Source organism: Heteronotia binoei, chromosome 13, assembly GCF_032191835.1.
Source record: "Heteronotia binoei isolate CCM8104 ecotype False Entrance Well chromosome 13, APGP_CSIRO_Hbin_v1, whole genome shotgun sequence".
Lineage (NCBI taxonomy): Eukaryota > Metazoa > Chordata > Lepidosauria > Squamata > Gekkonidae > Heteronotia > Heteronotia binoei.
In genome coordinates, this window is record NC_083235.1 from 16791857 (window position 1) to 16817741 (window position 25885).

Consider the following 25885-nt stretch of genomic DNA (forward strand, 5'->3'; position numbering starts at 1 on the left):
GCACATTTAACCACTACACCAAACTGGGGTTTGCCATAGCCTATCTTTGCATAGTCACCTTGGACTACTGTGGCGGTCTCCTATCTAAATACTAACCACAGTAATCCTGCTTAGCTTCTGAGATCTGTTGAGACTGGGGTAGCCTGGGCCATCTACGTCAGGGCAAACAGAGATGGTTTGCCATTGCCTACTTCCAGGGCTTTTTTTGTAGCAGGAAGTCATTTGCATATTAGGCCCCCACCCTGATGTAGCCAATCCTCCTGGAGCTTACAGTAGGCCCTGTACCAAGAGCCCTGTAAGCTCTTGGAGGATTGGCTACATCAGTGGGGTGTGGCCTAATATGCAAAATAGTTCCTGCTGCAAAAAAAAAGCCCTTCCTGTCTCTGTGTAGCTACCCTAGAATTCCTTGGTGGTCTCCCCCCTTGCAATACTAACGAGGGCAGGCCCTGTTTAGCTTCCGAGGAGATCAGGCAAGCCTGAGCTATCCAGGTCAGACCAGTTCACTCAGGGCACCAATAAAACTTGAGCCAACACTATGACCCAGTTCTAGCCTGGCTCCCTGCAACTTCTACTCAACCCTGGTGCTCTAGTAGGGTTGCCAAGTCCAATTCAAGACAAATCTGGAGACTTTGGGGGCGGAGCCAGGAGACTTTGGGGGTAGAGCCAGGAGACATTGGGGGTGGAGCCAGGAACAAGGGTGTGACAAGCATAATTGAACTCCAAGGGAGTTCTGGCCATCACAATTAAAGGGACAGCACACCTTTTTAAATGCCTTTCTTCCATAGGAAATAATTAAGGATAGGGGCACCATCTTTTGGGGCTCATAGAATTGGACCCTCTGGTCCAATCGTTTTGAAACTTGGGGGGTATTCTGAGGAGAGGCACTAGATGCTATACTAAAAATTTGGTGCCTCTACCTCAAAAATAGCCCCCCCAGAGCCTCCAATACCCATGGATCAATTCCCTATTATTCCCTATGGGAATCGTTCTCCATAGGGAATAATAGAGTGCCCAGTAGACATTTTCCTCCCCCCGCTTTCTAAAGGGGGGGAGGGCCTCCAAACCAGGGAATCCCCTGCTTCCTCCCTCTCTCTCACACACACAAATACTTACTAGATCTTCTTCCTGCAGAACTCTACTTGCTGTGAAAACAAAAGCAAAAGAAAGGGAGGGGCGTTCTCCATGGAAACTATTACTGACCCTTTCCAACGAAGCCCTTTCTGTTTCCTGCGCAGCCTTAAAGGCACACATTTTACAAACGGATCAGGAGCTCTACAACTACATGATGCCTACACGCATGTTCTCCCCCCCCCGCTTCCGGATTTTTGGAGAGCGGGGGAGGAGGCTGCAAATTCGGGGGTCCCCCGCCAGGGCGGGGGGGTTGGGAAGCCTATGCTCCAGGCAGAACCCCGCCCCCCCCAAGGACTCTACTCGCATGCACTCTGTGCACATGTGGTCCGATCATGTCACTGGAAGTGACATCATTGGGACGTGTGCTTTGTTCACATGCTCAGCCCACTCTGTGCTCGGCCCTCTCTCGCTTCAAAGGCAGCCGGGATTCGAGAAGAGGCCGTCTCCTCCTTTCTTGTGAAGAAAGAACGAAGTGGCCTATTCCCGGATCCCTCTGAAGTGGGAGAGGGCCGGGCAAGGGGCAGGCTGAGCCGTGCGTTCGGAAAGAAGGAGCAGCTTGGCCTGCCCCTTGCCTAGCCCTCTCACTCTTTAGAGGGAGCCGGGCAGGCACCGCATCATCCTTTCTTTGCTCCGATTGCTCCAAGAAAGGACGACTTGGAGTGTAAGGGTTTGCGTGAGTGGGGAGGGGGTGCCCACCCCTGCGGCGAGGTGATGCCTCTCGCCTACACCCATGCACCGGCCCTGCTTCTACCGAAGGCCCGACTTCCCGGAAAAATGCTGCAAGCCTCTCCTAACGGTCGTGGATTTAGGTCCAGGAGGAACAGCTTTCTCTCACTGGCAACTTCTGATCTTCCAGGTTGAAATGCGCTTGCCGGTACCTGGTCGGCGATGCCCTGTTGCTTCAGTACAGCCCTGTTAAAGGCCCATCCCCCAACATCCTGCCAGGCGTTGGCCCACTGGCTCTTGCCCTGAAGCTCGCCAGAGGTAAGGTCAATGGAGAGGCTTGTAGCGGAGAGCAGGCTGAGCGTTCTGAAGGGGAAATTGTAGCCCAGCACTGGTTGGCTGAGTCTTCATCCAGTCTTCTATTTGAATGATAGCTAGGGTTTGCAGTAGGGTTGCCAGGTCCAACTCACGAAATATCTGGGGGCTGTGGGGATGGAACCAGGAGACATTGGGGCTGGAGGGAAGGACTAAGGGTGTGTGTCAAGCATGATTGAACTCCAAAGGGAGTTCTGGCCATCACATTTAAAGGGACCGCACACCTTTTCAATGCCTTCCTTCCATAGGAAATAATGAAGGATAGGGGCACCTTCTTTTGAGGCTCATAGAATTGGACCCCCTGCTCCAATCGTGTTGAAACTTAGAAGATGTTTTGAGGAGAGACACCGGATGCTATGCTGCAAATCTGGTGCCTCTGCCTAAAAAAACAGCCCCCCAGAGCCCCAGATACCCATGGATCAATTCTGCATTATACCCTATGGGAATCGGTCTCCATAGGGAATAATGGAGTGCCCAGCAAACATCCCCCCCCCCCCGCTTTCTGATGACCCTGAAGCAGGGGCGGGGCTCTAAACCTGCCCCCACCTGGGGATTGGCAACCCTTGTTTCCAGCTCCAGATTAGGAAATCCTTGGAGATTTGGGGCCAGAGCCTAGGGAGGGAGAGGCCAGCAACATACAATGCTATAGAGTCCACCTTTCAAAGCTGCCATTTTCCCAGTGGAACCAAGCTGTGTTGTCTGGAGCTCACTTGTAATTCCAGGAGCTCTCCAGGACCCACCTGGAGGTTGGTAATCCTAGCAATTAACCCACTTGCAGTGCTTTATAGATCACTCAGATCAGGGGTGTCAGACTCATTTGTTATGAGGGCCAGATCTGACATAAATAAGACTTTGCTGGGCTGAGTCATGTCAAGCCAAGCCGTGTGTGTACCTATTTAAGATTAGATAGCAGCAATATAAACTTTTTAAAGGATTCAAACACAATTAAAGTTTTTTTTGAAAACCTTAGAATAAAACATGCTTAAAACATTAGCGATCGTTGGTCTTAGAGGTGCTTTTTTTTGCATCTATCCCATGGGATCCAGAGAACTAGGCAAAGGAAGCTCTGGCTCTTTCCTTCCTTCCCCAGGGGGCCAGGAAGGGGAGGAGCCTCAGCCAATAGAAGGAAGAGAGGCTTGACTCTGTAGCTCTGCTGTGTGATTGAGAGAGCCTGGCAAAGCAAACTCTCTCTCTCCCAAGGGAGGAGCCTCAGCCAATGGACATATGAAGCTGCCTTATACTGAATCAGACCCTCGGTCCATCAAAGTCAGTATTGTCTTCTCAGACTGGCAGTGGCTCTCCAGGGTCTCAAGCTGAGGTTTTTCACACCTATTTGCCTGGACCCTTTTTTGGAGATGCCAGGGATTGAACCTGGGACCTTCTGCTTCCCAAGCAGATGCTCTACCACTGAGCCACCGTCCCTCCCCTCTGGAGAAAATAGAGACTTTGCTCTGTAGCTCCTGTGCGATTGAGTAAGCCTGGCAGAACAAGCTGTGATGCAGAAGGAAGCAAGAGAGAGGGAGAAGGAAGCAGATGATGGCCAATTGCTCGGGGGCCTGATAGGAGCCCTCTGGAGGCCTGATTTGGCCCCCAGGCCACATGTTTGACACCCCTTCTCTAACTGGTGGTGGCTCTCCAACATCCTGGACAGGCTCCTGGTACTGCCACTGGGCTTCTCTTTTTTAAATACATAGGTGCAAGAGTTTTAACACCTCCACTGCTGCCCCGTCTTTTTGAGGAATAGGAGCTTTGCAATGCAGGAAGGGGATCTCCAAGCGTGGCTAGTTCTGGATTTTGCAGGGTCCCAGGTGGAAGGGGCTTGGTGCAGTGACAGAACTTCTGCTTTGCATGCAGAAGGTCCCCGGTTTGAGCCCTGGCTTCTTCAGCTCAAAGGGGGTGATGGGAAACCTCTTTTTCCTGACACCTTGGAGAGCCACTGCTGGTCAGAGCAGGTGGTACTGAATAGACCAACGATCTGAATTGGCATCTGGTGGTTTGACTTGGAGCTGGATTCAGCAACACCTTGTTTTGATGGCTGGTGAACAGCGGATGCGTCCTGTAAAATGCAAACCACAGGATCAGCAGTGGCGATTCTCACTTGCGTTTCCATCTCCAGACCAGTCCTACAGGGACTTCTACCAGGAGGCGGAGTACCCCGTGACTCGGTACCTGACGGAACCCCTCCACTTCCAGGCAGAGCTGCTGCGTAGCCAGGACCCTCAGCTCGAGCTGTTCCTAGAAGACTGCTGGGCCACAGCATCATCGGACGGGAACAGTTCTCCGCAGTGGAACATTGTGACCGACAGGTAGAGGGGGAAGGGTGTTGGTCCCCTGAACTGGAGACAGCAATGCTAGAAGTGAGCGGGCCACAAGAGTACCTCTGGGTCAGGATGGAAATGGCTCTGCTTTGGGCAGCTGGGAAAGGGCCAGACGTTGCAAGGATCCCATAGGAAAGATAGGACTGGGGCAGGAGGTCTGCTTGAGAGCCAGTTTGGCGTAGTGCTTAAGTGTGCGGACTAGGGTTGCCAAGTTCAATTCAAGAAATATCTGGGGACTTTGGGGGTGGAGTCAGAAGACATTGGGGGTGGAGCCAGGAGAAAGGTTGTGACAAGTATAATTGAACTCCAAAGAGAGTTCTGGCCATCACGTTTAAAGAGACCACACCTTTTTTAGATGCCTTCCTTCCATAGGAAATAATGAGATAGGGGCACCTTCTTTGGGGGCTCATAGAATTGGTCCCCCTGGTCCAATCGTTTTGGAAATTGGGGGGTATTTTGGGGAGAGGCACTGGATGCTATACTGAAAATTTGGCACCTTTACTTCAAAAAACAGCTCCCCCAGAGCCCTAGATAGCTGCTGATCAATTCTCCATCATTTCCTATGGGAATAAATCTCCATACGGAATAATAGAGTTCCCAACAGACATTTCCCTCCCCTCCCCGCCGCTTTCTGATGACCCTGGAGCAGGGGGAGGGCCTCCAACCCGGGGGATCCCCTGCCCCCACCTGGGGATTGGCAACCCTTGTGCAGACTCCTATCTGGGAGAACCGGGTTTGATTCCCCACTCCTACGCTTGCACCTGCTAGAATGGCCTTGGGTCAGCCATAGCTCTGGCAGAGGTTGTCCTTGAAAGGGCAGCTTCTGTCAGAGCTCTCTCAGCCCCACTGACCTCACATGGTGTCTGTTGTGGGGAGAGAAGATCTAGGAGATTGTAAGCCCTCTGAGTCTCTGATTCAGAGAGAAGGGTTGGGTATAAAACTGCAGTTGTCTCCTTCTTGAAAGATGACCTTGGAAGGAGAGGGGCAATTCTCACCAAGCTCTCTGAAAGTTTAATGATTGGGTGGTTTTTTGCAGAGCCCTTGTTTCCCTAGGATCAGCAAAAACAGAATAAACTGTCTTTTTAAAAAATCAGTAGCAACTGGATTGATATGAAAGTTATATTCTAGCTTTCTCACTGCTTTTCTGACTGGAGGTGGTCTTCATAGACACTTCAGCAGGGGTGAAGTGTTTTTAAAAAGGACCAACATATTGCTGGGTATAATCCCAGTTTTGCAATCCGTAATTTAAAACAGGGTGGAAGTGATGGCTAAGCAGACACGTACTTGGCGAGTTACCTTGATAGACTTTTGGCAATGTGGTGCTCTAGCTTGGAGAATACAGAAATCTGCAGTTCGTTCTGCCTGGGGGAGATCCGAAGAAGAGTCCATGTGCAGAGCTGAAAAAGGGCCATAGAATCCCCCCCTCCCCTTGATGTACAGATGGGACAAAGAAAGCTATCAAAGTAGGAATCAGGTCTAGCCATGCCACTAGACAAGCTAGACAATTGCCTAGGGTGCCAGCCTTCTGGGGGCCCCAAATTGGGTGATCCCATGTGACTTGTTGATGTTATCAGTGCGGGGGTGGGTGCCAGTGCGGGGGTGGGTGCCTTGCCTAGGGCATCGGACAGATACTCTAGTGACCCATCTGATGTGTGCAGTTATTTCTAACATGGGTTGAATCTCATGCTTGTTTTTATTACAGTTGTGAGAATACGGAGGATTCCCATCAGACCATCTTCCACAGAGTACCCCCTGGCTCTGTCCCATTCTCTACACACGTGAAGCGATTTGAAGTGAGGATGTTCACGTTCATGGTGGATGACCAAGCTCTACAAGGACAAGTGAGGAGGCTCTGTGTACTATGCCATGCTGGGCTTGCTTCTACCTCAGGAGATTCCCATTCCTGATGTCCTGAGGTCAAACTCTTGGATTGGCTTCATCCTTCCCAGCACAGATCTTTCCTCCAAAAGTCAATGTAGGGCTTGGTGAAGCACTCGTGTTGTGCTATCCTTAAAGCTGCAGTACTGCAGTCCAAGCTCTGCTCACAACCTGAGTTCGATCCCAGCGGAAGCTGGGTTCAGGTAGCTGGTTCAAGGTTGACTCAGCCTTCCATCCTTCCGAGGTCGGTAAAACGAGTCCCCAGCTTGCTGGGGGTAAAGTGTAGATGACTGGGGAAGGCAATGGCAAACCACCCCGTAAAAGTCTGCTGTGAAAATGTCGTGATGCGACGTCACCCCATGGGTCAATAATGACTCTGCGTTTGCACAGGGAACTACTTTTACCTTTTTTATTCTTAACTTGGTTTGCAAATCCTCCTGTGCTGTTTTTGATGTGCATTTTCTCACTGTCTTCAGGTCTATTTCCACTGCAGTGCAATAATCTGCGATTCCACCTGGCCAGCATCGAATGCCCTCTGTGATAGGCGCTGCATTCCCAGAAGGCAGAGAGTAGGTAAGTGGCTGTTTGAGGTAGTATGCGGCTCCATCCAACTGGGGAAAGCATTACAAGGCTGACATATCTAGATTGGGAGTCACCAGCCTATCTGGAGCCTGTGAGCCCACTGGGAAAGCTGAAATCCAACACTGCATGGTGGGTGTGGCAACAAAATGGCTGCCACAAAATGGAGGTTGTGGGAGGCGGAGCCAGCCATAAAATGATTGCCACAGCTTAACTTCAAGGAAGACAATGTAGGTCAGGGGTGGCCACACTTGCTTAATGTAAGAGCCACGTAGAATAAATGTCAGATGTTTGAGAGCTGCAAGACGGAGGGAGGGAAGGAAAGAAGGAAGATGGGGGAGGGAGGCAGGGAGAGGTGGAAAGAAAGCAACTAACTTTAAACGCCTTCTCCAAGCCGCTGGTTGGCTTGCGTTAGAGAAGTGATTTAAAGAGATCAGTGCTTTTCTCCAAGCCAGCCGATGGGGCTGTGGGGGCTTCATGAGCCACACAATATGTGTGAAAGAGCCACATGTGGCTCCCGAGTCGCAGTTTGGCCATCCCTGGTGTAGGTCCTGTGGTGGCAGCTACTGCCAAAGTAACGCTTAAAGACATCTGGCCAACCAATCAGAAGCCTTGCTGGGCGAAAGCTCCAACCGCTTCCTAAAAACACTTGGTGGCAGGGTCAGCCCTGCCATTATAATAATAATAATAATAACTTTTTATTTCTATCCCGCCCTCCCCGCCGGGGCAGGCTCAGGGCGGCTTACAACATAAAATACATTATACATCAGTTTACTTATAAAATCACAGTTAAAACAATTTACAATTATTAAAATTAACAATAGCAATATCAACATGGTACTAAGCGTTAGGTCTTCAGCAGAATGCAGTAATTAAAAGCATTTTCAATGGCACTTCCCGGTTTGTCATTGGTTGAAGGCTATTTTGAAGAGGTGGGTCTTACAGGCCCTATTAGGCAATCTAGGTGATTACCTAGGGCGCTGGCCTTTAGGGGGTGACGAATTGGTGACATAATCACTGCAGAAGTTAGCCTTGCCTAGATTGCCAGACAGTCTAGGGCCGGCCCTGCTTGGCGGGCATCAGAAAAGGTGTTGGCAGGCACCATTGTGGCCATGGGCACCACACTGGGGACCTCTGGTCTAGATTTTGGGAAACTGAAGACCTCTGGAGAGCCAAAAAAGTTACAGACAGCCACGGGGCTTCCTGAGCTGCATGGAGGTATCTTGTACAGCATACAGCATGAGTTCCACATCGTCTGTGCAGTGATACTGAGATGACTAACCAACGCTGACAGGATACTGTGGGTTTTGCACTCAGGCATTGCCTCTTAACACTAAAGAGCGATGATGAGGACTGCCCGTCAGAGGCTCTTTCAGATCTACCCAAATGACTCCCACGAGCCTTGCACACGACCTGCCTCCTGCACTGCAGAGAGCGTTAACCACATCAAAACCGAAACCTTTCAAGATAAAAGCCACCACTTACAAAAGCACCCATGGGGGACTACCCACGATGCATATTTTGGGAAAATGGCAGACTGACAGTAGCCGTAGATGGCTTACATATAGTCCTAGGGGGTCAGTCCATCTCCAGTAGGACGGGCGGTGAAGGACCTGAATTCACAAGCTGGCGTATGTCCAAATTGGCCCGGGCCAGGTTCCAGCAATTTTCTACCACCTTACGATTCAGCGGCTTCTCTCCTGTTAGCTTGCCCAGAATCAATGAAGGCTATTGAAGGGCTTTGCTAGGAAAAGAGGAAGATCCGACATGAGATGACTTGAATCTATAAAGCAGGGGTGGCCAAACTTGCTTAATGTGAGATCCACGTAGAATAAACGTCAGATGTTTGAGAGCCGCATGACATGACAATCAGATGTTTGAGAGCTAAAGGAAGGCAGGCAAACAGAGGGGGGAGGGAGAGGTGGAAAGAATGCAACTTTAAATGGATTCTTGAAGCGGCTGGCTGGCTTGGCTCGGAGAAGAGATTTGAATTGAGAAATGACTTTTCCCTTAGCTATGTATGTTGATGTGGCGTATATTGATGTTGTGTGTGTGTACATGTTGTCCTGTCGCTTCCAATTTATGTAACCCTATGAATTAAGGCCCTTCAGAACACCCTATCATTGACAGCCTTGCTTTGGTCTTACAAACTGATTTTATGTTGGGTTTCCCTCTGTTCCTGCTGCTTTCAGCTTTTCCTTGCAATCTGTGGCAGGAGTGGCCAAACTTGCTTAATGTAAGAGCCACGTTGAATACATGGAAGATGTCTGAGAGCCAAAAGATATGAACATCAGAGAAGGGAGGGAGGGATGAGGAAGGAAGGAAGGAAAGAAAATATAGATGGGGAGGGGGGAGAGAGGTAGAAGGAAAGCAACTTTAACGGCATTCTCCATGCCACCAACTGGCTTGGAGAAGTAATTTAAAGAGACAAATGCCTTCTCCAAGCTGACTGATGGGGCAGTGGGAGGGGGGGGGGGGCTTAACAATATGTGTGAAAAAGCCGCATGTGGCTCCTGAGCCGCAGTTTGGCTACTCCTGTACTATGGTCTTTTCCTGTGAGCCTTGTCTTCTCATGATGTAACCGAAATACGGAACCCCTAGTTCAGTCATGTTAGCTTCTGTGGAGGAGAATTCAGGTTTGATTTGATCTAGAACTTGCTTATTTGCGTTTTGTCAATGCTGATGTAACTTGAGACTCGAATCCAGCAGCTAGGCATTAGGCGTACAATGACCCCTCTAACGCCTGTGCTCTTTCCCCACTAGGCCGTAGCCTTGATTCCCCCAGTGATCTACACAGGTACATCTCATCTGGAGCAGTTGTTCTTGGAAGGAGAAGCCATGCTTAAGTCTCTTGCGACAGAAGGATTTGACTGAGAGTGGCACTTAGGCACTGACTGGAAAATATCTGTTGGCATCTTGTGCAATAAAACCTACCAACAACACATTCAGAACTCTGATCTTGTGCTTATTAGTCTATAAGCTTTCTGTAGGGAAAAGTAGAAGGAAGGCCAAGTCCTGCCGGAGAAGAGCTATTTCAGATGGACCTGTGCAGGACTTTTTTTTTGTAGCAGGAACTCCTTTGCATTTTAGGCCACACCCCTGTGATGTAGCCAATCCTCTTGGAGCTTACAGTAGGCCCCCGTACTAAGAGCCCTGTAAGCTTTTGGAGGAGTGTGTGGCCTAATATGCAAAAGAGTTCCTGATACAAAAAAAGCCCTGGACCTGTGTAATGGCTAGGGACTGCATTAGCGCAACTCCGTTGGTGGGATGGTCCATGTTAATATGTTGCTGGGGGGAAAGTGTAGATGACTGGGGAAGGCAATGGCAAACTACCCCGTAAAAAGACTGCCGTATAAACATTGTGAAAGCAATGTCACCCCAGAGTTGGAAACAACTGGTGCTTGCACAGGGGACCTTTCCTTAAGAACATAAGAGAAGCCATGTTGACTCAGGCCAATGGCCCATCCAGTCCAACACTCTGTCACACAATAGCCAATATGTGTGTGTGTGGGTGTACATATACACACACACACACATATATATACTGTGGCTAATAGCCACTGATGGACCTCTGCTCCATATTTTTATCCAATCCCCTCTTAAAGCTGGCTATGCTTGCAGCTGCCACCACTTCCTGTGGCAGTGAATTCCACAAGTTAATCACCCTTTGGGTGACGAAGTACGTCCTTTTATCCGTTTTAACCTGACTGCTCAGCAATTTCATTGAATGCCCATGAGTTCTTGTATTGTGAGAAAGGGAGAAAAGTACTTCTTTCTCTACCTTCTCCATCCCACGCATAATCTTGTAAACCTCTATCATGTCACCCTGCAGTCGATGTTTCTCCAAGCTTAATAACTTATTTTCCTTAATAACTTGACAGCTCAGGGGGAGTAGACTATCCCTGTCCCACAATGGCTACACATCTTCGCCTGGCCTGTTAGGACGGATGCAGTAAGACAGCCAGAAGGGAGAATTCTCCCGTTTCATTTCTGCAACACTTGAAGTTCAGCCACTTCATCAAAAACTTTGGTGGTACCCTGGACAGCTGCTATTTGTTTGCAAATTATCTAGAATTTGGTATAAATACTGTAGTGGCCATAAAAATTCATAAGTTAGAAAAGGTATTCTGATGTGAGCTGGAACTGGGTCAGGTCTCCGAACTACCTTCAGTAATAACGACTCTCCATGGGTCCAGGACAAGGGTTTATTGTGAGGGAGAACTAGTGACACGGGTTAATGCCAGTGTCAGAACTGAGATGCAGCTGCAGGTGTGTCAGCTCTAAATGTCCACTAGGGTTCCCAAGTTCCCCGCGTCCTCTGGTGGGGGACTTATTAGCACGTGGGTTGTTATGACATTGCGCACCGGCCGACTTAGGTGTTGCCGGGAAAACTCTATGGTTTTTCTGGACACTCTAGCAATTTGGGAGGGAAAAACCCGTAGAGTGTCCGTGAAACCATAAAGTTTCCAGTCGTACACTGTGTCACACAGTGGTCAAAAAACCCAGGTGCCATCAGGAGGTCCAACAGTGGAGCCAGGACTAGAAGTCCTAATACTGTTGCCCTTCCAAGTAACAGAGCATCATTTGCCCCAGACAGAGAGTTCCAACAATATGCTGTGGCTAATAGCCACTGATGGACCTCTGCTCCGTATACTTATCCATTCCCCTCTTGAAGCTGTCTATGCTTGTAGCCACCACCACCTCTTGTGGCAGTGAATTCCATGTGTTAATCACCGTTTGGGTGAAAAAGTACTTTTATCCATTCTAACCCAACTGCTCAGCAATTTCATTGAGTGCCCATGAGTTCTTGTATTGTGAGAAAGGGAGAAAAGCACTTCTTTCTCTACCTTCTCTATCCCGTGCATAATCTTGTAAACCTCTATCATGTTACCCCCTGAGCGGCTTTTGGTTCCCATTAGGGAGAAAAGTGGGCTATGAATGAAATGAGCAAAAAAAAAAAAAATACATGTGACTTAGAAAGACTGCTTGTCTGCTGCAAGAACATAAATTCTCATCTCAGGGGAGGAGAGCATGGCAAACAATAAGACATAAAAGGATAAACCAGAACTGCTGCCTGATCTGCTCTTATGATAAACTTGGAGAGCCTGGAATTGCAGCTGTAATATCCTAGTTAGAAGTCCCAGAGTAGCTGTAACACTCACATTAGTGTCCCGTACTTGGCTTTTGACCCCATCTACTGCTTGCTCAGCTAATGAGTCCTGCCTAATTAGGCAAGGGAATAAGCTGTCTGGATGAAAGGCGGGGGGGGGGGGGGAGGAGAGAGAGAGAGGAGGACGGAGGCAGCCTGCAGCAGTAGCTGTAAATGATAAAGCTCTCAGTCTGCGGGAAATGTCATTGATCTATGCACAACATTAAATTTTGTTTACAATACAGAAGCGGTCTCTGCATTTCCTGCATCCCAACAGCCCGTTGGGGAATTTCTAAATACCAATGACCTAGAAAATAAGAAGAAATACCGTTGCCCTGCTTAGCTTCCCACGGTATTAGAGCCGCTGGTTGTGCTAGGAGAATGGAGCTGTCCCTGCCGGTATGAATAAGCTGCTGAAATTGCAGGATGTTCTCTTCTGGGATGAATTATTACTCTGCCATCTAAATGGTCTCTAAATAGCCAGAACTGGGGGTTGGTTGGGAGGGGGGAATAGAAAGTGGTGAAAGGAGGGAGTGGAGGAGTCACAAGCAAAGTGCTCGGTGTGTTGAAGAAAGTTTAACTTCTGCAAACTCTTTTCTGGAACCCAGTTTTTTTTAGGAAGTGGGTGAGGCCAGAGAGATTGGCTATGTAGATTGCTTTTTGAAAAAAGTTGCTTTGGCAAGGAACTACAGGGCTGTCAAACATGCAGTCCGGGGGGGGGGCAAATTGGCCCCTGGAGGGCTCCAATCAGGCCCCCTATCAACTGGCTGTTGACTGCTTCCTTCAACCTCTCTCTTGCTTCCTTCTGCAGAACAGCTTGTTTTGCAAGGCTTGCCTTGCTCGATCGCACAGGAGCTAGAGAGCAAAAGCTCTATTTTCTCCACGGACTGAGGCTCCTCCCTTGAGGAGGAAGGGGGAAGAGCTTGCTTTGCCAGGTTTTCTCAATCGCACAGCACAGCTACTGAGCCAAGCCTCTCTTCCTTCTATTGGCTGAGGCTTCTCCCCCTCCTGGTCCCCTGGGGAAGGAAGGAAAGAGCCAGAGCGTCCTTTGCCCAGTTCCCTGGATCCCATGGGAGAAATACAAAGAAAGCACTTTTAAGACCGATGAGTACTAATGTTTTAAGCATGTTTTATTTTAAGATCTTTCAAAAACATCTTTGTGTTTGTGTCCTTTATAAAGTTTGTATCTCTGCTACCTAATTTTAAATAGGTACACACATGGCCCGGCCTGACATGGCTCAGCCTGACAAGGTCTCATGATCCGGCCCTCATAACAAATGAGTTTGACACCTCTGGCCTAGGCTAACATCTCAGCTACAAAGCAATCTCAGCCCTGGTCAGTGTTGGGATGGGAGACCCATCAAAGAATGCCTGGGCCGCTATGCAGAGGCAGGCAATGGCCAACTAGCATGAGACAGCTGTGACTAGACAGCAAAAAACAGAAACGCCACTCTAGTTGTCTCTCTACTCAAAGATGCTTGGTCCACAAACACAGACTGAGAAAAACCAGCAGAGAGGAGCTACTGTTAAGCCCAGGAGCACCTAAGAGAACAACACAATTTTGGAGGGGGGGAGTGGGGGGGGGAGAGAGACGCTTTTGACAGTGAAAACTCTTCTCAGACGCTGCTGGGCTTGAATCAAGCTCTTCTCCTTCAGACCAACATGGCTGCAGCCCTGAATCAACCAGAAGAGAAGATGTACAGACTTCTCGTGGGCATGTCATGTGTTCAAAATGGTTCAAGTACCCCTGTCCAGCCAGCTGTGTGTATGTAACCACAGCACAAAACGGTATGAGGGCAGCAGCTATGCCATAATGGAGGTGGGAAGGCTGAAAGAAAGAGCTTGGCAAAAAGAAGAGATTAGATTTATACCCTGTCCTTCACTCAGAGAGGTTTAGGCTCACAGCCAGTTTGGTGTAGTTGTTAAGTGCGTGGACTCTTATCTGGGAGAACCGGCTTTAATTCCCCACTCCTCCACTTGCAGCTGCTGGAATGGCCTTGGGTCAGCCAGAGCTCTCATACGAGTTATCCTTGAAAGGGCAGCTTCGGTGAGAACTCTCTCAGCCCCTCCCACCTCACAGTGTGTCTGTTGTGGGGGAAGGAGATAAAGGAGATTGTAAGCTGCCCTGAGGCTCTGATTCAGAGAGAAGGGCGGGATATAAATCTGCGGTCTTCTTCTTACAATCTCTTCCCCTCCTCACAACAGACACCCTGCGAGGTAGGTGGGGCTGAGAGAGTTCAGAGGGAATGGTGATTGGCCCAAGGTCACCTGTTAGGCTTAAGGTGGAGGAGTGGGGAATCAGACCCGAGCCTCCAGATTAGGGTCCACGGCTCTCAACCAATACACCAAGGGTTGATAAAGTGAAAAGACACAAGAAGTGAAAATGAGTGTGCATGAGTATACGTGTGTGCATGATGTCTGATTTAGAGAGTCTGCAAGACTGCACTCCTTTGCTAGGCAGGAAACAAGTAAAAGAATAGAAGATGATTTTGGATTTATATCCCGCCCTATACTCTGAATCTCAAAGTCTCAGAGCGGTCACAATCTCTTCTACCTTCCCCTGTGAGGCAGGTGGGGCTGAGAGTGCTTTTTTATAGCAGCCCTTTCAAGGACAGCTTCTATGAAAGCTATGGCTGACCCAAGGCCATCTCAGCAGGTGCAAGTGGAAGAGTGGGGAATCAAACCCGGTTCTCCCAGATAAGAGTCCGCACACTTATCCACTACACCAAACTGGCTCTCAAATAGGAGACAGGAAGTCGATACTTTTACTAAATTGGGAGGAATTGCTCATACTAAGATGCCTTTCCACTCACAATGTAAATGTGTTGTTTAGCAAGGTGGGAACTATCAACACAATCCTAAGCAGGTCTACTTAAGACTCCTATTGACCTCTAATCAATGTTCAATGGGGCTTTTCCCCAGCAAAGTGTTTTAAGGATTGCACAGTACGACTACCAACAGTTGCATGTTTTGAGAAAGTTGCATGTTTTGAGAAAGAAACACAGCCTGCACATCTGGGGCAATTCAGATTAAGTAAAATAGAAACAGGAAAGGACCAGGCCACATTACAACCCATGACAATTCCTTATCAGTACAGTGTGGTTTACCTACAAGAATCCTGTATCTTTTTTTTTTTTAAATGACAGTCCTCATGGTACAAACGATGCGTTTCAGCCGGCAATACTGCAGAAGGAAAAGGAGTTGCTGAATGAGACCTCCAGTGGTCAGACCAGACCAAGGCTTCTTGTGTTTTGTGTAGCGCTTTGCAATCACTCCCCATCATTCAAAGAGCAGAAGAATGTCTGAACATTGCAATGTCTGCAAAATTACATACCCTGGGTTGGATCCCAAGATCCATTAGCAAAAAGTCCTGATGGTCACAGATCTTTACTATCCCGTCTCTTCCAGTAGCAGAGCTCCCCTCTCCTCAGCAGCCTCCAAACTTGCAGGGTTCTAGTAGACATCACAGGCCTCGCTATTCTAGGAATAAACTTTCTTGCAGTAAGAACACACTGCTGGGGTGGCAGGGAAATGGAGGAAAAGGTCTGCATCCAACCCTCTGTATAATTATACCGGGGGGGGGGGGATCACACAAATGCCTGGGTGATGGAATTTGCACAGCCTTGATGCAGACTCTTTTATTGCACAGCACACCCAGCCCTGCCACTGTGGTGGGGAATAACCAGCATCATGAATACAGCAGCTTCTCCTCCTCTCTCAACAATACAATAAACCAGCCCTCTCTGAGCTGCTTACTAATGGCTACCAACAGGAACTGGTGTTGTTGGGAGGCAGAAAACCTGGTCATTTGAAACAAGAAGACTGCAGATTTATACCCTGCCCTTCTCTCTGAATAAGAGACAGAGTGGCTTACAATCTCTTATAACTTTTCCCCCCACAACAGACACTCTGTGAGTTAGGTGGGGCTGAGAGCCAGTTTGGTGTAGTGGTTAAGTGTGAGGACTCTTATCTGGGAGAACCGGGTTTGATTCTCCACTCCTCCATTTGTACCTGCTGGAATGGCCTTGGGTCAGCCATAGCTCTCACAGGAGTTGTCCTTGAAAGGGGAGCTGCTGAGAGCTCTCTCAGCCCCACCCACCTCACAGGGTGTCTGTTGTGGTGGAGGAAGATAAAGGAGATTGTGATCCGCTCTGAGACTATGAGATTCGGAGTGGAGAGTGGGATATAAATCCAATATCATCTTTTCTCACAGCAGCTGCCCCTTCAAGGATAGCTCTGTGAGAACCATTGCTGACCCAAGGCCATTCCAGCAGCCGTATGTGAAGGAGTGGGAAATCAAACCCGGTTCTCCCAGATAAGAGTCCACACACTTAACCACTACACCAAACTGGTGAGACTTGAAACCCAGTCAAGGCCTTTCACTACAACTCAGTGTCTTTCCTCTTAGGTTTGTGTGTTATCCTGTAATTTTCAGGATGGAGTAGATTGGGGAGCCTGGACTCTGACCTCCAGGATTCCCCTTCCTGTCTAACAGATCAAAGTTTAAGAAATTCCTTCATTATCCTTGCGGGACACTCAAGGGGCCACCCCCAATTTTTGTTCCTCTGCATTTTGTCCTCAAATCACCGTTTAAGTAGGTTAGGCCAAGATCTTGAACACTGGCCAAAGTTACCCAAGTAAGCTTTACAGCTTGGCAGGCAGCTGAACAGGCTTCCTCAAAGAACCCAACCAAATTCTTCTGTCGGCTGCTAGGACAGCTGTGGCCATGAGGTAGAAATCAGATAAACATCCAGATATTAACCTCTGGCATAAAAAACCTGTGATCTACCTATGTCATGGCCAAGATAACGGACAATATTGCTCAGCTTGAACGTCCTCTCTCTCCCTATTTCTATGCTGTCTGGTCTCCTATTCTAGCACATCTAACCTCACGAGAAGCAATTCCTAATGTAATTAATGACTTGTCTTTGCGGTAATGTCTTCTGATGGAGTCAAATGGATTTACGCTGGCTTTTTATTCAGTTTTAATATTAGTTAACAGGTATATTTCATTAGTTATATGACTTATTAGACTCTTTGTCTTGTACTTTTGGTTATACTATTTGCTCTGTGTAAGCACTATAATTGTGATATGTATGGTATATACTTTGATAGAAAATACAATAAATTGGTTTTTGAAATAATGAATCCAACCAAACCATAACAGGTTGTGACAGCTGAAGAACGCAGAGGGTCTCATAACCAGGCCCTCCATGGGGCTTTAAAACAAGGCAAATGAAACTGTCTGCCTCTTCATTAGTCCATCCTTCCCCTCCCTCCATCCCTTGCCTTCTACTTTGCAGGGTCTTGCTATATCTTTGCTGCCTTGTGAAGATCAGCCGTTCCTGTTGGCAGCAGAGGGCAGGGCTCACAATAACGGGCTTAAATTAAGGGCTAACAAAACACAAGGCTCCATGGTCTCTAAGCAGGACAATGACAATTATAAGACCATGCAATTCATGACGACCATATATGTAAGTATATTATTAATATAGAACAGTAAGTAAATATTGGTGTAGCTACAGTTCCATGAATGGTGAAAAACCTTTTCAGTCCAAACGAGGTGTTCTACAGACACACCAAGAATGAAACAGAGAGTTCTTTCCTCCTTCCTTCCACTAGTCAAGGAAACTCATGCTCTGTGTTATTGCTGGGGGCTGCTGGGTTCAGAAGAAAACTTGTTTGAGATGCTATTAAGTTTTCATGCACTATGGAACTTTTGGCATTTTGTTAGACAGAGGAGCATGTATTTTGAGAGACAGCTTTATTTGTTTTTTAAAATGAGAAACAGTGGAGCTCTTGAAGAAGACACCAAACTGCTTATATTCCAATAACAGGGATCCTTTTATCCTAATGAGAAGGTTGTCTCTTGTTCAAGAGAAGTCCCATTGACTAGCGGAAGAAAGGAGGAAAGAACTCTCTATTCCATTCTTGGTATGACCCTGGGACATCTGCAGAACACCTCGTTTGGACTGAAAACGTTTCTTACCGTTCTGTAGTACCGTTCTGCGTGGCCATTGTAAATTGCATGGTCTTAACATTTTAAATTAAGGGCAGCAAGATACTGGCTGGATATTAGGGTTTGGGGGTCTTTTTACAGGAAGAGTACATTCAGCAGTGGTATGGGCGGCCTAGGAAGGTGGTGGGCTCCCCCTCACTGGCAACCTTTCAAGCAGCAGCTGGACAAACACTTTCTGACCCTGCACTGAGTTAGGAGCTGGACTCCTAATTTGGTGTAGCTAGTTTGGTATAGAGAGAGCCAGTTTGGTGCAGTGGTTAAGTGTTTGGACTCTTATCTGGGAGAACCGGGTTTGATTCCCCACTTCTTCACTCGCAGCTGCTGAATTGGCCTTAGGTTAGTCATAGCTCTCGCAGAGTTTTTCTTGAAAGGACAGCTTCTGGGAGAGTTCTCTCAGTCCTACCTACCTCACAGGGTGTTTGTGAGCCGCTCTGAGATTTGGAGTGGAGAGTGGGACATAAATCCAATATCATCATCAACTTCTTCTAGATGGCCTGTATGGCCCCTTCCAACATTATAGTTCTCTGATATGAGGCAGTGTGTTCAAGGCACGTCATTTACCCCTTGGTTTAACAGCTGGGTTCACTTGCAGAGCACACCTGATACGCTTAGTCTACAAACACTCACCTTTTCTCAGGGATTGGAAAAGCAACAGTTTCCTTCCTTCCCAGCTCCAGATCTTTTCTTCCCCCCAAAAAGGCAAAAAGCAAAACCTGCCATGTACTAAACATCGCTACAAATTTATTACAGATTTTGTTTTTCAAGTACATTTTGAAAAGTTAACAACCACTTTTTGCTTTTGCTTTTTTAAAACATGTGAATACAAATTAAACACAAAAACCATACACCCCAGGTGGCAATGCAGTGAGTACAAAGGGTCAGGGGACCGGGGAAGAAAAGCAGGAGTGAAGGGAAGCGGAAAGAGAGGGAGAGAGAGAGACAGGGAGAGAGAGAGAGAGAGACACAGAATCGGTCCTTTGCATTTGGGAGCTGTGGCAGTGGTTATTCTAGCCACAGGTTCAGAGAGCTGCCCAACAGCAACAAACTGGCCCCATAGCACCTCTGCTTACAAATATAGTTATTTTGTTAGAAAAGGGGCCAGGCTTCATGGCCCAGTCTCCTGGGCCAGTTTGATGGAAAGGTAGCTCCCTGGCTCTGCTGTTAGGAGATATATACCAAAGTGGACAAAAATTCGGTTTGGGAGGAGAGAGCCCAATGCTGTTTAACTGAGACACGCCCCCCACTCCCAAGGAAAAGCTATGAGGCAGCCTGTGGGCTGGACTGTGTGCTCCCAGGCGGCTCCCAGTGGTTCTGCTGCCTCCCAGAGATTTGGGAGCCAATTAGCAGAGAATGCCAGCTAAGGGGCCCAAGGTAAGAGGTGCAAGGTGGTTTACTTGCCCACTGTGCTGGAGGACTAGATTTTCCTCCTGCCCTGAAGGAGTGACGCTTTTTAATAAAACTACCGCCCTTTTCTGAGGGCAAGGGGATTGGATGCTCCAATCCAAGGCTCTGACCGTTGAGTGAAACAAGGGGCTTCCACACTTTGGCAGGATGAGCCTTTGACAAAAGAACGGCCAAGGGCAGTGTAGTGCCATGGGCTGCCGGTGAGAGTGCCAAGACTGCTGCGAGCGAGCGAGTAAGCGGGCTGAAGGCCGAGGAACTCCCCTCTCACCCCCAGCTCATCAGGGGCCAGCACCTACTCACCTTTCGTGGGAGGGCCAAAGGGAAAAATGCCACCCCCCTGCACAGTGATGGGAGAAGCCTGGGGCAGACTTGGGAACCCCCACTCCCATAGTTAGTTGCCATGCTCCAGAAGAACCACCCCACCCCAGCCCAGCTCTAGCAGGCTCGCCCTCTGAGAGGCCGTGCCAGTCCTGCCCCCGGCAGAGTATTGGATAGAAGGCAAGCCCGGAAGCTGACAGCTCACTGGCTTGGCTGGCAGGCAAAGGGGAATGATTACAGCAGCTGGCATGAGGTCTTCTTACGCCCACGCTTGGCCTGCAAGGCAGCCCGGGTGGCCATCTCAAACACTTCCCGTACTCCGTCTTTTGTCTTGGCAGAGCATTCCAGGTATCCAAAAGCGCTAATCCTGTTGGCCATGTCGCGGCCCTCCTCCGGCTTCACCGGCTCCTGAAGGGGAAAGAGGCAGTGAGGTCAAACAGCCTTATTCTGGTTGGGGAAAACAACCTGAAGCTAGCAGCCAAAGCAGCAAGATGGTAACCAGGGCTCCTGGCTTTCATACTGGCTTTCATTCATCAAAAAATTACAGGTTTGCAGAATCCTGCAAGCAGGGGTCATTTTGCAGAAAAAGAGGTGCCAGAGTTCATTAGCACAACTCATCTGCATAACTCTTTTGCATATCCCACACACCCCTGACATCACCAGAAAGTGTACCAAATTTTATTTATTTCATTCTATTTATATTTCTGAGCAGGTAACAATACATAATACAGCGTTAAAAAGATTCATATAATAAACATAACAAAGCCATGTAATATAAATATAAATAAAACCATACAGTAAATTTAATAAAGCCATAATAAAGCCAAATAAATATAATAAAGCCATAGCTCTTGCAGGAGTTGTCCTTGAAAGGGCAGCCGCTGTGAGAGCCCTCTCAGCCCCGCCCACCTCACAGGGTGTCTGTTGTGGGGGGGAGAAGATATAGGAGATTGTAAGCCGCTCTGAGTCTCTGATTCAGAGAGAGGGTGGGATACAAATCTGCAGTCTTCTAAAACAATACAACAATCTAAAACCAAACTCTAATTCTGCAGTTGATGGTATCAGTTGCCTCCACTATCAGCTCAGCACCTACCTTAAAATGCTTACTGAATTATAATTGTCGCAATAAAACTTTACTCCCATCATACTTTTTAAATTACTTTCTCCTATGCGGCCGCAGCGACATGATGAAGATTTCCATCTGTCTGCTTTAGCTGTTTTGGTTATTTTCCCATTTTTTGGGGGGGGGGAGTACTAGCTTGTCAAATCTTAAAATGTTCAGCAAAATTTTCACAGGGGGTTTGAACAATGAAGCCCAGAAGCAAGTATTTGGGGCGAGGGGGGAGAGAGAGAGAGGGAGAGGAAGAGAGAGCGCACAATCAAATTTAGAGGTTCCGAAGTTCCACTCCTGTGAGCTCCTGCCTGAAATGAGGCCTACTTGCAAGGATTATATAGAAGGCCGTATAAATTGCACCACAGGAAGAAGTCTGAGAAAAGACCCTGTGGAAACCTCTCGCTCTGACATGGATGACCCAGGCTAGCCTGATCTCATCAGATCCCGGAGGCTAAGCAGGCTCGGCGCTGGTTAGTACTTGGGCTGGAGACCATCAAGGAAAAGGGGAGTTGCTATGCAGAGGCAGGCAATGGCAAACCACCTCTGTTTGTCTCCTGACAACTGGGACATCATAAGTCAGCTGTGACTTGAGAGTCCTTTCCACCACATGGAAGCCCATTACTTTAATGAGACCCTCCCCACCCCACCCCCTTTAAAAACGAGAGAAGGCCAGCTCCATCAAATTCACGCCACCCTGGATGGGATTTTGAATTCCTATAAACAGATTCTTCCCAAAGTGGCCCATGAATAACTGGGCACGTCCTCCCTAGCAATGCTCAAGGCCCATAATTAATCCCCCACCCCAACAGTATTGTCGACCCCTAAGTAAAGAGCATAAAGCATCCAGCCTCACCTGCTTCATCTTAGCCAGCTCCCGGCGCGTGTGCTCATCATTACGCAGATCCTTCTTGTTCCCCACCAGAATAATAGGCACGTTGGGACAGAAGTGCTTCACCTCTGGAGTCCACTTCTCAGGGATATTCTCTGCAAGGGCACAAGCACTTAGTCCCATAAGCGTAAGTGTAAAAGGGACCTTTTGCCACTGGAGTTCACCGTCACCATTAGATGGTATGCTACATCCCTCAGCAGAAATTTCGGGGAATGTTCACAGGCTAGTTCAGCAGCCTCCAGATAATTGCTGGAAGGGTTTTACAGAGCCCGGCCTCAGTACCAAGGTAGAGGCTCAGAACACTGACCAAGTGAAGGAGCGAGTGGGTGCATGGGTCACAGGATCATAGAGTTGGAAAGGACCTCCAGGGTCATCTAGTCCAACCCCCTGCATAATACAGAAAACTCACAAATACCTACCCCTAAATTCACAGGATCCTCATTGTTGTCAGAGGGCCATCTAGCCCAGGGGTGGCCAAACTATGGCTCAGGAGTCACATGTGGCTCTTTTGCACATATTGTGTGGCTCTCAAAAGGCCCCACTGCCCTGTCAGCTGACGTGAAGAAGGCATTTATCTCTTTAAATTGCTTCTCCAAACTAAGCCAGCTGGTGGCTTGAATAATGCATTAAATGTTAAAGTTGCTTTCTTTTACCTCTCTCCCCCATCTTGTGGCTCCCAAACATCTGATGTTCCTGTCTTGTGGGTCTCAAACATCTGACATTTATTCTATGTGGCTCTTATGTTAAGCAAATTTGGCCACCCCAGATCTAGCCTCTGTTTAAAAACCTCCAAGGAAGGAGAGCCCACCATCTCCTGAGGAAGCCTGTTCCACTGAGGAACCACTCTAACAGTCAGAAAGTTCTTCCTAATGTTGAGCCGGAAACTCTTTTGATTTAATTTCAACCCATTGGTTCTGGATATGGTGAGGGGTAAGACAATAGAGCTCTCCATTAGGAAAGTCAGCTTGGGAATGCCTCAAAGATCATTGCTGAGACATCGAACTGCAAAGACAGAGCTAGGAAAGGAAATTAATTCTCTCTGGGCTTGACACTCAGGGCCTGGAAGCACAGCCCCTCCCTACATGCGGGGAAGGGGTTAAGGACTCACCTAAGCTGTCTGGGCTGTCGATGGAGAAGCACATGAGGATAACATCCGTGTCAGGGTAAGAGAGGGGTCTCAGGCGGTCGTAATCCTCTTGGCCTGCGGTATCCCACAGGGCAAGTTCTACCTGTACAAGCACAAATACAACAATTTAATCAGAATGTGTCCTCAGAGTGTCACCGCTTTGATGGTTCAAAGCAAAAGTTTGCCCCACTAGATCCTAAGAATATTTTAATGAAGGCGATTAGATCAGTTGTAGCCACTAACAGAAAGCAGTCCCAAGGGAACCTTTAGTTTTTTTCATTGCTTGTTCCTCCTTTGCCCCCATACAGGTGACTGTTTTTGATCTTTGGAGACATGTGCTGATTGACTGCACTGTTTTACATCCTGTAATCAGCCTTGCATCTCAGGGAGAAAGATAATATAAAGTAATTTTAAAAGATGGGAAGGAAACCATACTTAACATTATATGCTCAGTAAAGCTTTGGGACAAGCAAAAACTTAAACTGCACCTGATCTCTCTCCACTTAAGTGTCAGTTGTTTTCAACAGGCAAACTGTGAATTTCAGCCATTGGTTAAAACATGGATTTCCTAAAATTTATTTAAAAAGCAAGCAGATGCTGCATATGCCACTGGAAGACAGAAAATGTCACCAGATGATACTAATGCTGAAATTCTCAACACAGAGCTGTCAGGCAATCAATAGGAAAACAAGAAACTCTTTCTATCACATACAGGCTGTGTTAGGAAACAGTATTCTTTAAAAGCAATGATGAAATTATAGGAAGTCAGAGTTATAGGTTACTTTTTTGTCGTGATGACTACTAGGGATAGTTACACACTATAGCACTTTGGTCACAACATGAATAAAACTATTGGAAACTGTAAAAAGATGTCAGGATTAAGTTTTGTGGTAGCAGTAACTGCAGAACACCATAATATAAAACATAAAATCCTGAATGTTGAAAAAAATGAGTCTGGCTGATAAATTTGGGCCCTGGTTCCTAGATCCAAATAAAACCTGTTGAGGCCTGGAGTGAACTATGCTTAACAGTACAGGCAATCAAGATGGTCCAGGAAAATATGTTAAGTTTCTATGTTGTGACAACTAAAAGCCTGAAAAAGTGGATTTGAAGATACTTGGATTTATAATCAATACTCATGGCTTCCCACCATGAGCCTGACAGAGCTACAACGCTGTCTTGTCTGTGAGTCTGAGGTGCTAATTTCCTCAATTGGATTAATTTTATAAACAGCTATCCTATTAAATAGTTGCAATAGTTCCATCAGCCTGAGAAGGAAAATGAAGTTAACTGAATATGGAAGCAAGTACAAAAAGAAACTGGTAAAGAAATTAATTAATCTGTCATCACTGAGTGGTGTAAACCTTATTTACATAAAAACAAGCAATAACAAGAAGTTCACACATTTGCCATGCATAGCATGTAGACTCCTGCTATGCACAGGATATATCAGCATTACCTGTTTTCCATCCACCTCAATGTCAGCCACATAGTTCTCAAAGACAGTGGGGACATACACCTCTGGGAACTGGTCCTTGCTGAAGACAATAAGAAGGCAGGTCTTCCCACATGCTCCATCTCCCACAATGACAAGTTTCTTGCGTATGGCAGCCATCTCTAAGGAAAGGAAAAGAGCGTTCTTTACCAAGACTGACACAGCATGGCAACTGGTTCCGGAGGAGGGTCATTTTGACATGCAGATGGACGGTGACAGTGCAAGGCACATCCTCACACCACAGAGTCCACAAGCCCCATTACTAGAGATCCCCACATTTCCTTCCTTGACTCTGTGTTGGCAACTGGGAGGCTCAGATGATACTCCTCCCAGAAGCTGCATCTGGCCCCGAGAGCCTCCTGTTGCTGATCCCTGCAGGATTCATTGGGTCCACTTGTGACTTTCAAAATGTAATAAAGAGTGAGGATGGCTATGGAGCAGACTGAAGTTGGTAACAGTACCAAAGGTTTAAGTACCTTATAAACCTGAACATGGATCGGAATGTGGACGAGAGCAGTCAAAGGCCTAGCCAAACTAATCCATGAATTTCTGTTGCTGTACCAAAACACCTTATCTGTGACAACACATTTAAGCATAGAATTAAAACGTCAGGTTAGGCCATTCTGAAAAACAAGGATGTCCAAGCTAAGCAATTCTTATCCTTAAGGAACCAGGGTGGCAACAACAACCATATATTGTGACATGGGCAAAGGCCAAAATAAGTCCCTAACACAAATGGTTACAGTACTGGCCAAACTGCCGAATTCTGCATGTCCTTGTTTTTAGTATCATCCTAATTTCATTACTTACCGTATTTGTTGCCTGGCTTTCAACTATGATTTCCAAGACCCCATTTAACCATTCAAAATAGCACCAACTTTCCCCTGGTGAAGAGACTCTGTGCACTACAGTGAAACCACTGCTTGTTTAGATAGCCAGGTTACCTATGTTCCTTGTCAGTATATATCCATGCGACGGTCACCTCAAGATTGGACTACTGTAATGCCCTCTACATGGGGCTGCCTTTGTATCGAACCCAGAAGCTGCAGCTAGTGCAGAACGCAGCGGCCAGGCTGTTACTAGGACTCCCGAAATGGGAGCATATACAGCCGGGGCTGCGTGAACTGCACTGGCTGCCGGTTGCATACCGGATTCGCTACAAAGTGCTGGTTATTACCTTTAAAGCCCTATATGGCCGAGGACCTGCCTACCTGAAGGACCGTCTCTCCCCATACGAGCCCCAAAGAGCACTGAGGTCAGCAGGGAAGAGCACGCTGACCGTCCCTGGGCCAAGGGAGGCAAAATTACAGACCACACGGGCACGAGCTTTCTCTGTGGCAGCCCCCAGCCTGTGGAATCAACTCCTGCAGGAGGTGCGGGCCCTGCGGAGCTTAGACCAGTTCCGCAGGGTCTGCAAGACCATCCTC

General features: G+C 47.7%; 2 protein-coding genes across 2 annotated transcripts in view; one reads left to right on the plus strand and one right to left on the minus strand.

The window, feature by feature from the left end:
* The window catches only part of LOC132581358 (uncharacterized), a 41776-nt gene extending 31888 nt beyond the window's left edge, over positions 1–9888 (plus strand). The window contains exons 17-21 of the mRNA XM_060252568.1: positions 1988–2115; positions 4286–4475; positions 6190–6328; positions 6842–6938; positions 9708–9888. Of these exons, the coding sequence (XP_060108551.1) occupies positions 1988–2115; positions 4286–4475; positions 6190–6328; positions 6842–6938; positions 9708–9790 (637 nt within the window). The 3' untranslated portion in view covers positions 9791–9888. The remainder of the gene's footprint in view (positions 1–1987; positions 2116–4285; positions 4476–6189; positions 6329–6841; positions 6939–9707) is intronic.
* An 8945-nt stretch (positions 9889–18833) lies between these two features.
* Positions 18834–24580, minus strand: LOC132581018 (transforming protein RhoA-like). Its single transcript, XM_060252038.1, has 4 exons — positions 24423–24580; positions 22946–23066; positions 21802–21932; positions 18834–20242 (listed from the first exon to the last, which is right to left on the minus strand). Exons 1-4 carry the CDS (start codon positions 24576–24578, stop codon positions 20069–20071), a joined length of 582 nt encoding a protein of 193 aa, XP_060108021.1. The 5' UTR covers positions 24579–24580; the 3' UTR covers positions 18834–20068.
* Positions 24581–25885: the final 1305 nt, after the last annotated feature.

Excerpts from the sequence above, each read along its gene's own strand:
- LOC132581018 (XM_060252038.1), bottom strand. The coding sequence starts at position 24,578 with ATGGCTGCCATACGCAAGAAACTTGTCATTGTGGGAGATGGAGCATGT. Across the intron at positions 23,067-24,422 it reads TTGAGGTGGATGGAAAACAG|GTAGAACTTGCCCTGTGGGA; the intron begins GTAATGCTGATA and ends GTGCTTGTACAG. Across the intron at positions 21,933-22,945 it reads CGACAGCCCAGACAGCTTAG|AGAATATCCCTGAGAAGTGG; the intron begins GTGAGTCCTTAA and ends GTGCCCTTGCAG.